The sequence below is a fragment of the Gymnoscopelus microlampas genome (genome assembly GCF_963454915.1).
Source record: "Gymnoscopelus microlampas genome assembly, chromosome: 13".
In the NCBI taxonomy this organism is placed as follows: Eukaryota; Metazoa; Chordata; class Actinopteri; order Myctophiformes; family Myctophidae; genus Gymnoscopelus; species Gymnoscopelus microlampas.
In genome coordinates, this window is record NC_139950.1 from 50,679,707 (window position 1) to 50,691,162 (window position 11,456).

The window sequence follows — 11,456 nt, forward strand, 5'->3', positions numbered from 1 at the left end:
ATAAGTCACTAAGGACTCTCCAGCTGGTCCAGAATGCTGCTGCGCATGTACCACACAAGCAGGACATATTTATCCCATATTAGCTCCTCTGCACCGGGTAGGGTACCAGTAATCTCTCAGTACAAAGCCTTTGATGGTCAGGCAACATCACAGCCTAAAGCAGGGGTCTTCAACAGGGGGTCCGGGACCCCTTGGGGGTCCTCAGAGCTACTACAGGGGGTCCGCCAACTCTTTGTGTGATATGATTTCTTTACCTTAACCACTTGAACCCTAGCATCCCCTTTTCTGAGGAGAACTTTAGCCAAAAATAGCTGATCTACAAGCTCTCAACGCCTCGCGCTGCGAGGCGTTGAGAGCTTGTAGATCTGCTATTTTTGGCAAAGAGGCTAGGTGTAGAGGGGAAAAAAAGGGCAGACTAAGTCAAAAAATAAATAAATCTGAAACACAATGTTATACAATATAGAGGGGGTCCCTGCTTTATCTCTCTCAGCTAGGGGGTCCTTGGCCTGAAAAGGTTGAAAACCCCTGGCTTAAAGAGCTCACTGCACCCCACTAGAACAGTGTGCTCCCAGTCTTCAAGTATCACCAGGCTCCTTTCCTGTGGATCCATTTTCCAGTTTTGCTCCAGGAGGTGTACGCCCTCTCTGAAGAGTAGGCTTAAAACTTTCCTTTTTGATACAAAACCTAGAGTAGGCCTTGCCTGGCACTATAGCCCCTCGTTTTCACTGCTGGGGTTCTTTCGAACGACTTACTGAGCTCCTCTCTCTCTCCTCTCTCTCTCGCATGTTACCAACTTGACTTCTTTCCCAGAGTTCTTGTACTTTCTCCTCTCACAGGCTTCCGTGGATTGTGATTACGGAAAGATTATGGTCCCTGGGCTCTATATGTGAAGTTTCATGACACTATACAGTATAAACAAAATTGACATGACTTTAATTGACTTGGTAGGCAAGTATGTATGTAGTGTAGTCTATATAACAGTATGTATGTATTGTAGGCTATATAACAGGAGTTGCGTAAGTGGTTTTCACACTGAACAGGGAGCAGACAGGGTGAGAGGGTTGGCAGATAAGTAGTTGGGTCAGGTAGCTTCTGGTCAGCATACTGTATATACTGTACATGTCCATAGCAACACTGTTTACAATCCTGTGATAGCGTGACTACATAATATAATAGGGCTTGTATTGTATCCATAGAATCCTTGGTGTGATTGGTCCTCGTCACAAATCCTCTACTGGCATATTTAAATGGCAGGAATCCAATGTGACGCGGGTCAGGTAAAAGTGTCCACGATGTCCCGGCCAAACTGTACAAACTCCTCTATGGAAATCCTTTTAAAGTCTTGGTTGGTGGATACACACAACAGGCCAGAGAGTAGAAGTAAAGTAAGTGGAGTTATGCAAAGCTGTTGGCATTACAGGGGCAGGTGTGTATAGGTGTCGCCGCCGCTGACGTTTCTGGGGCGGGCGGGTGCGACATTACAGGGTCCAGGTGGTCCAGGCATACAGCAGCTAGGATGGAGACTCATGGCTCTAGTGAAACAGGTGTAACAGCAGAAGCGGGAGGAGGAGTAACAGGGAGCTGTGGAGTCCTGGCAGAGCGGGGGCGTGGCTCACGTTGCAGTCATTACTGTAGCAGCAGTTAACTCTGACGCCCGGTGACCTGTAGCCCTGGCTGTTGGCCTGGCTGCAGAATGACCTGTAGGAACACGACTTCATCACGCCACCTGAGGGGGGGGGGGGGTTTGCATTAACACCGGGAAATCCTGAATGTTCATGGCGTGGCCGCGGGCTAGACGCGAGGCCCGAGCATCTAGTTTAACCAATTCAAACTGGGAACGCATCGGTGTAACCACTTAATCCATATGTTATACTTTGGCTATATAGCACGTTTGCCATTTTTAAGTCAAATCTTTGCTTCTGGGGGGTCCTGGAACAAAATATTTTGAGATGGGGGTCAGCGGGGAAATAAATATAATTTTGGGGACCCTTGACATGAAAAAGTTTGGGAACCACTGATATAGCAACATAGGATTAGAAGACATTTGTAGAATATATATATATAGATTTGCAAACATTTTCACATTTGAAAAAAAAAAAAAAAGCAGATCTACAAGCTCGTAGCGTTCCCGGATTGAATGGGTTAACTCTGAGTGTACAAACGTAATTTGTACAGTCTCAGAGATACAGTCTCAGAGAGATGAATTAACACGTTAACATTAAATTCTGTTCAATTTAATGTGTGAATAAACAATCTCTGGCATTTTGGAGTAACTTTGTGTAGATAGATTTTACTGTCTGGCATAAACACATGTGATCTGAATGAAAGACATGCACACACACACACACACACACACACACACACAGCAGACACAAATCTGTTAGTTCCCCCGTATGTCCCCGGAAACCCTGCTGTCCGGGTTACAGACAGAGCAGCCACACACACACACACACACACACACACACACACACACACACACACACACACACACACACACACACACACACACACACACACACACACACACACACACACACACACACACACACACACACACACACACACACACACACACACACACAGCTATATTGTGAAAACTATTTACATTTATTTTTGGACCAGACCTTTTATATTCTGTACAGCGGTGGTACTCAGCTCAACTAAAGGACCCAGGAAACAGTTTCAGTTAGTTGTTGCAAGGTATTTCACTGCATTGTGTCCCAGGGCAACAATAAAGTAAATGCCAGTCCACACCAACGCAACCAGATCGTCACAGCGGTCTGGACTGACCAGTTGCAGACTGGTGCCATTTGGGAATAATGGTTGTAAGTGGTTGCAAGGAGTTGCATTGGCATGGACTGGCCTTTAGTCCCCGATGGACATGAAAAACACAAATACTGCATGGTTTTCATGTTCAATGAGGACTAGTTATCATTCTAAGGAGTCATGAAAAGCAGTCCCCAGTTATCATTCTAAGCAGTCCCCAGTCCCCAGGACTGGAGACTTGATCCTGAGTTCAGAAGACAACATGAAGCTAAACTCATGAGGAAAAGGCTAATAGTACACTACTAGTGTGACTGCTGGGACTCACTGCTATGGCCCACCACCACAGCACAGGCATCAGAGAAGCTGGGACAGCTCTTAGAACCCTGCCGGTTGCAGTCCTTGTTGTTGGAGGCCATACAGGTGAAGCACTGCAGTGCCTGACCTGAAGAAGAAGAAGAAGAAGAAGAAGAAGAAGAAAAAGAAACACAACATCGTTAGCTTCATAGCATAATTGCCTAAGTCACTTTTTGGTCAAATTGACATTTTTGCCTAGCTCTACTCTGCTGCCTTATTGCCTACTGCTGTCCTAAGCCAACCAGAATGCTTGTCACATTCCAAAATGACTTAGGCACAAGTTTTGACTTGATTGATTTTGAATGGAGGACATAGGCAACAAGGCAGGATGAATCAGCAGCGTTAGGAGAGTAGAGTTATAGCAGATATAAATAAAGGAAGATAAACATAAATTAGGAAAAATCTGTTTTCTTTACTTTCTAGGTGACATAGGCAGAAAGAGATTTGTTTAGTTTTGTCTCTCCTGAAAACCTTAATGAGCTAAATGAGCTTGTAGATCTGCTATTTGTTGTACATTTGTATATCAAATATTTGCTTCTGGGGGAGGGGGGTCCCTGAGACAAAACATTTGACAAATGTTCGCACAATTTGCACAAATGTTCACGATTTTTCATAAATAGCAGATCTACAGGCTCATAGCGCTGCACTCGGTGAAGCGCTATGAGCCTGTATATTGCTTACAGGAAGCCTACTTCTCCCTTCACGTAATGGAATACATCCTACAGCATGGGTCTTCAACCCTTTCAGGCCAAGGACCCCCTAACTGAGAGAGAGATGAAGCAGGGACCCCCACTATATTTTACATATAATTGTGTTGCAGATTAAAGCTTTTCATAGATGTTGGATTCATATTAATGTGTATTTTCAGACATTTAACGACTTAAACCATCAATAGTGAACTTTCACTCTGTACTTGGTCTGCTCGTTTTTCCCTCTTTGCCGAAAATAGCAGATCTACAAGCTCACAACGCCTCGCCCTGCGAGGCGTTGTGAGCTTGTAGATCGGCTATTTTCGGCTAAAGTTGTCCTTAGAATAGGGATGCTAGGGTTCAAGTGGTTAATGTAAAAAAAAAACAATGATCCTATCACACAGAGATTTGGCGGACCCCCTGTAGCAACTCTGAGGACCCCCTAGGGGTCCCGGACCCCCTGTTGAAGACCCCTGTCCTACAGTATACGTGTGCTGTGACTTGTTATGGCCAGTCAGAGCTGCGTCTGTCATGAGAGAGGTTTGACCTCATGCTACACTACACTGTACCTTGACTGTAGCAGTCATAGCATATTCATCATGATAGCACATCACAGCTAATAATACTACATTCATCTTGAATTCGGGGCCACGGTCCATGAAGTCTCTAGTTAGCGTTTATAGACAGAATAGATAAGATAGACCTTCATTGATCCTGTGGGGGGGATTCAGTTGTCCTGGCATTACAGCGGTTATGAAACACATAGGAGCCATTTAACTCTGACCCGTTTGTTCACACAGCATTGGGTTCTTGTATCTACAGGTACAGTATATGCATGCAGTGGTGGAAAAAGTACTTGCATTCTTTACTTCAGTAAAAGTATCAATACTGCAATATAGAAATAAAAGTCCGGAATTCAAAATTTACTTGAGTTAAAGTACTAAAGTATTGGTGTCAAAATGTACTTAAAGTACCAAAAGTGGAAAGACTCATTATGCAGAATGTCCCATTTCACAAGTTTTCCAATATAATATAATAATATATTTTGAAAATAGCAGATCTACAAGTGTGAGCTTGAAGATCGGCTATTTTCAAATGGCCGAAATATACATAGGGCTGAAGTGGTTAATGTATGTTTTTGTAATAATAATCACAATCTACAAAGTAACTAGTAGTAACTAAAGTTTTCAAATAATTGTAGTGGAGTAAAAGTACAATAGTTGCCTCTGAGATGTAGCGGAAATTGGAAATACTCCAGTAAAGTAACATTTGCTCGAAATTGTATTTAAGTACAGTGCTTGAGTAAATGTACTTAGTTACTTTACTCCACTGATGTACATACTGTACATTCACACCTGTAGGAGGGGGGCCATACAGGTTGGTGAAGTGGCCTTTTTTCAAAAGGTACATTGACAAAAATCGTGAATTAGAAGGAGAATACCGTTACCTCACCATCCCTGGCCATCAGCCAATCCACAGAATCAAACCAACAACCTCCAAGCAGTCACACAGTCTCTGTTCTCTATAGCAGCCCTGGGCCGCCATCCAAGGTTTCCAATATCTTTCCAAGCCTCTCTGGGGGAGAAACGCTATTTGAGAATTACTGTTGACCTATGAAATATCCCTTTAAAAGGTCCTTTTGAAAAGATCTCCACGCAGCTAAAAGGAAAAAAAATGTTTCTCATTGACGAGCAAGCCTTTCATACTCCTTTACTGAGAGGATCAAATAGAGAATGACCCACAGGAACCTTTGACAGATACAAACATCCCCCTGCCAGAGCTCATCTCCTGCTTTGACCGCAGCAAAACTAACCCCTTTTATCACCGGGGGGGCCGGGCTTTCATCAGCCTGTCAGGGATGGCAGCAGAGCCAAAGAGTGAGTGTTCAGAGAGAGAGAGAGAGAGAGAGAGAGAGAGAGAGAGAGAGAGAGAGAGAGAGAGAGAGAGAGAGAGACAAACCACTGAGTACACTCCATACAATATGTCTGACAGCACGGCTGAACTTTTCACATGGAGTCAGCCAAGTGAAGTCAATCTATGAAGGAAAGGCCACCGACATGACAGCTGCTACAAACTGGACTCCAGCGTGGCCCCGATTGAAGTGGTGGAAGACGTACTCGGATATTTTACTTTTAAGTGAAAGTAGAAATACTGTACCACAATATAGAAAATACTCTGTTACAAGTAAAAGGCCTGTGTTCTAAATGTTACCCGAGTAAAAATACAAAATTATTGGCATCAAAATGTACTTAAAGTATCAAAAGTAAAAGTACTGAATTGTTTGAAAATAGCAATATATTACCTATAACTGCACTGATCGTCTTGAAACTTCACACGCTCACTCCCTAGAGGCCAAGGAAGAAACCTCTGCCCTGCATATTTCACATCAGCCTTTTATAGCGCCACCAGGAGGCCGACTTTTGTAAAATATTTTTTTGATATTACTCTTACAGATTGTGTCTATAAGTCATGTGATCAAGACGGATCTGTCAGATTTTTCATATTCCATCCTGATTGGCTAAGATATGCATCTAAAGTGTGCAGGAGTGGTTCACTTTGAACACAATGCCTCAAACCATGAACGCAGCGTCCGATTGCCGTGAAAGTTCACACATGCCTCTTTTAGCGCCACCAGGAGGCCGACGCATTGCGCACATGGCTGCCCCACAATAACCTACCTGACCTGGCGGAGGAGCACTTTTTCTAGTTTGCGTGCTGCGCGCCTACAAGCTCTGTAGATCGGCTATTTTGGGTGTGCGCCACTGCTGTACAATGGAGCATAAATCTGAGCATAATGTCCTGTCCACATTACCTTTCAGAGATAAAACAGCAACGACGACTCATTGACAAGCAAGTCATCGCCATGAAACCTAACGTTCTGTTCTGTCTGTTGTGCTGCTGTTTTCATCATGGAGCCAGTATACTTTTGTCAGTTCATCGACTAATGTGACAGTATTTAGATATTTGATATACATTTGATCAGACACGCCCCCTTCCTATACAAACCCATTATAACTTCAAACTCAATTTTTAACATGTTAGATTCATCAAAAACACCGTCCTTGGTTCTGGTGACTCATCCTGCCCTCCTAATACGTGAAGGGGACGTGTTTTTTCAATAACTTTTTTATTTTGTATTGTATTTAATTATTTTCATTTTCCCAAACAAATATTTTAAATAAATGAAGGAAGGAATTGAAAAAAAAAAAACGGTCTCCTCACGTATTAGAAGGACGATATCAGTCACCAGAACCAAGGACGGGTGTTTTCGATGAATTACAATGGGTTTGTATAGGAAGGGGGCGTGTCTGATAAAATGAATCTAAATACTGAATCAAGCAACTTAAAAACTGTCTGGGGTGCTCACAAAATATCTCAAAATTGTACATAAGTACAGTACTTGAGTAAATGTACTTACTTTACACCTAACAATGTGTCTAACAATGAACTGCCTTCTTCCTCTCTTCCTAACACTGTTTTCTGCATTGACACGACATGTAAACGTCTCGTGCTGCATGTCTGGATCTCTGGATCTGACCCCAATCCATCCTCACAGCAACTCTCCACACATGCTACAAGCATTAGCCTCCAGGCCTATTAGGGGATTAACGGCTGGGATTGGCCCGCTAGTTACAGAAGGAGATGACAGGCGACTGAGGGGAAGAAAAACGATATATTTACCCCGTTATTAATCACTATTACTGTGCCCGATATGAATATAATAGATCAGGTCTTTCAGTCCAAAAGCCTGATCAAACTGATAAACATGCATAAAGGTTTATGAAAACATTGATGATGCTGTTCATCTCAGTCTCCCAGTAGACTTAGTCACACTCTTTGAAAACTAATCAACTAATCAAGGCTGCAGTGACTAACAATAAGCAAATTAGTAGTAGCTTTTGTTGTTGCCTTTTTAAGGGAACAGCAGATGACAATCCTTGAAAAACTAGGTGAGATATAAGTCTATATTTACATAAATTGTTACTGAGGGTTAAACTCAATGTATACGCTACTACCACAGTATCACTCACCAAGAAGAGTTTCAAGCAAAAATAAAAACAAATGAGAAGGAAAGAAAAAAAAAAAACTTTAACCACTTTCAACCGTCTGTACTCTGGGCATTATAGACAATCAATTTCCAAAAGAATTTCAACATTTTCAACACTTTCAAAATTAGCGAATAGCTGATATATAATAGACTGCCTATTTTCACTATTTATCATAAGAAGAAAGGTATATGGGGATTAAGGGTTAAAGGAGTAGTTTACCCCAAAAATGACTTATTTTCTATCAATGACACTCCCCATGAAGCATTGAATTTTTGTTTTTATCGCATTCCTAAGCCAATCATTTGATAACCGGCGGTTATCAAATTATTGTCTTAGGAATGCGATAAAAACAAAAAAATCTCCATTCATTCAATGCTTCATGGGGTGTGTAAGTGTAATTGATAGAAAATGTGTCATGTTTTTGGGTGAACTCCTCCTAAGTCCTCAACTGAGATAGGGTCATCACATTGGTACAATATGATATTGTCCTACATTGTCTACCTGTATATACAATCACAGGTAGACCAATGAATGGCAAGGAGAGACCCACAAGGTCTGAGATTAGTTCAAATAACAAAAGGACAGAGGAGGGAGGGAGGGAGGGAGAAGGGAACGAGGAGAAGAAGAGAGAAGATATATAAGTCCTTACTGTGGGCGGCTAGGAGGAGCATGGAGGACAGGAGGAGGTAGAGCTGGACAGCTCTCATGTTGCCGGTGGTGGTTCCTTGCGCGTCTTCTGGAGCTTGAGTCTCCTAAAAGCAGGCTGTTTCTCCTGCTAAAGCCCCGCTGGTCTTAATCTGAGCTCTGATCGGACAGACTTAATATCCTCTCCTGCACCGACAGGGAGATTAACAGATATACTCTATACTCTATATATATATATATATATATATATATATATACTCTATACTCTACTCTTCAGATCCAGGTGTTTCCTCAGGCAGAACGAGCAGCAGAGAGAGAGAGAGAGAGAGAGATGTACGTCTACCACGCATCTCCTTGCAGTACACTGCCCCACCCCTGACCCCTCCCCCTGCCACGCCCCTCTGACCCCTCCCCAGCAGATCCCTCCCCTATCCTGCATGCCGCTGCCCTGGCTCTCATGCAGTGGTGGAAAAAGTACTACATTTTTTTTTACTGAAGTAAAAGTATCAATACTGCAACATAGAAATACTCCGTTACAAGTAAAAGTCCGGAATTCAAAATGTACAAAAGTAAAAGTACTCATTAAGCAGAATGTCCCATTCCCAAGTTTTCAAACGTATACAAATCTTTTGAAAATAGCAGATCTACAAGCTCACAATCAGATTTATATCTGCTATTTTTGAATAGCCAAAGAAATCCAAAAATGACACAGATGCGTTCCCGGATTGAATGGGTTAACATAGGGCAAAGCAGCTTGATAAATACTGATCAATATCCTGCATTAGAGGCAGTTTAATGACATATTGGTTGAAACCACTGGCTTCTGTCCACAATATTGATTGATTGATTGATTGATTGATTGATGTAATACTTTATTAGTCAGAAATGTAAACAACACGTTAACACTGTCTCAGGTCTCTTCACAGCGCCTTTGAAAGGAGAACCTAATTTATAACCGTTCACAGAATAATGGTGATGATAATATATACTGTACGTGCAGGGGCGCCGATATTTATAAGCTCTAGCGGGTGCCCAACAAGGCGCGCGTGCATGTGCGGTTTTGTAACTTTATTTCGGTTAATTTGGTTGTTCAGTGGCGATCTGAACCAGGCGATCTGATTATGAAAAATATCTTTTTTTTTTTACTTTTTTTTTTTTTTTTGACCAGCACCCAGTGGGTGCTCCTCACCCATAGTGGGTGCTTGTGCCCCCGGGCACCCACGTTATCGGCGCCCTTGTGTACGTGTCTAATGGAATGATCCTAGAGCTGGAGCAGGGAGACAGAGTTTACATGCGTTTACCTGGTGGTTCCTACAGGCTCTATGATAACCGATACAACCACGTCACATTCAGTGGTGTTCTGCTCTATTCTATGTAACACTGGGACTGATTACTTTAACCCATTGGTTCTCAAAGTGGGCTCTGGGTTAGGGTCAGGGGTACTTTAAAAAATCTTGAAAGTATTGGAAACTTTTGAATAACTTAGATTTTTTTTAAACACAAATCTCTGTTGGGGGTCCCTGACACAACATATTTTCAGATGGGGGTCCTTAACCAAATACATATTAATGTAGGGGTCCTTGACTTGAAAAAGTTTGAGAACCACTGCTTTAAAGAGCTCCCATAACGTTCATATTCAGCCTCTCAATAAACTCATATTCTAAACGTAAACACTGGTGTCAGTGTCTATTTGATGTTTTTCTGATGATTTTTGATATAATACATCTAGAAGACCAATGATGATGTGTTTTATCCATATATGGAACATGCAGTATTATGAGAAAAAAGCATTAATATGAGTCACAGAATATTAATATGTGATTCATTGAAGAATAACTGATCTACAAGCTCACAAAATGCGCTGTAAGCTTGTACATCAGCTGTTTTCACTATTTGTGAGCATTTTGGGGGAAAACCTACATTTGTTGGAAATGTTTGTTTCTGATAAAAGAAAGAATGAACACAATTAATCAATCAATCAATCAATCAAAAAAAGAGTTTGTACAACCAGTAACTTCCTCCACTCATGATGTAGTGATGTCATCATACATGGACAGCTGAGTATTAACAGTTAGGGAGAACTTGTGTCATTTTAAGTTACTTCCATATAACTGTTTTTAAAAAGCAACTGATATTGTTGTCTATGGACCATTGTGAGCTTGTAGATCTGCTATTTTCAAATGGCCGAAATGTATATAGGACTGAAGTGGTTAATGTATGTTTTGTAATAATACTAAAAATCTACAAAGTAACTAAAGTTTTCAAATACAATATTTGCCTCTGAGACGTAGTGGACTAGAAGTATTGGAAATTGGAAATACGCAAGTAAAGTACAAATACCTTAAAATTGTACTTAAGTACAGTACTTGAGTACCTGTACTTAGTTACTTTTCACCACTGGCTCTCATGTCACGGTTACGGCTTGACTTATACTTTGTTTTGCGTGCGGTGTCGTGCGCTGAAAATAGCCGATGTACAAGCTCACAACACGCCACGCTAAGACACCTGGTGAGCTTGTGGATCAGCTATTTACGGTGCACGACACCAGCGTGCAGCTAGCTCTATCTGTAGGCTTAAGTCTTCCATCACTACTTCTACTCTGACCGAGCCCACCGTGTGTTTAGTTTATGTACCATTTTGATAAGGGATTTATCATGCATACTGTATGTTTGGATTGGTTAATAAAGTAAGGAAATAGCCAGCACACAATGATTGTCCTTTTCACATAGTTTCAGTTTGTTTGCATAACGCTGAGGAAGACCTGTTACATGTAGGCTGAAGACCTGTTACATGTAGGCTGAAGACCTGTTACATGTAGGCTGAAGACCTGTTACATGTAGGCTGAAGACCTGTTACATGTAGGCTGAAGACCTGTTACATGTAGGCTGAAGACCTGTTACATGTAGGCTGAAGACCTGTTACATGTAGGCTGAAGACCTGTTACATGTAGGCT

At 41.8% G+C, this 11,456-nt stretch overlaps 1 protein-coding gene across 1 annotated transcript; it reads right to left on the minus strand.

Moving 5' to 3' along the window:
• Window positions 1-1,524: 1,524 nt before the first annotated feature.
• Window positions 1,525-8,565, minus strand: ly6pge (lymphocyte antigen 6 family member pge; the record flags this gene model as incomplete). Its single annotated transcript, XM_084076189.1, has 3 exons — window positions 1,525-1,726; window positions 3,092-3,208; window positions 8,508-8,565. 3 exons carry the CDS (start codon window positions 8,563-8,565, stop codon window positions 1,533-1,535), a joined length of 369 nt encoding a protein of 122 aa, XP_083932315.1. The 3' UTR covers window positions 1,525-1,532.
• Window positions 8,566-11,456: the final 2,891 nt, after the last annotated feature.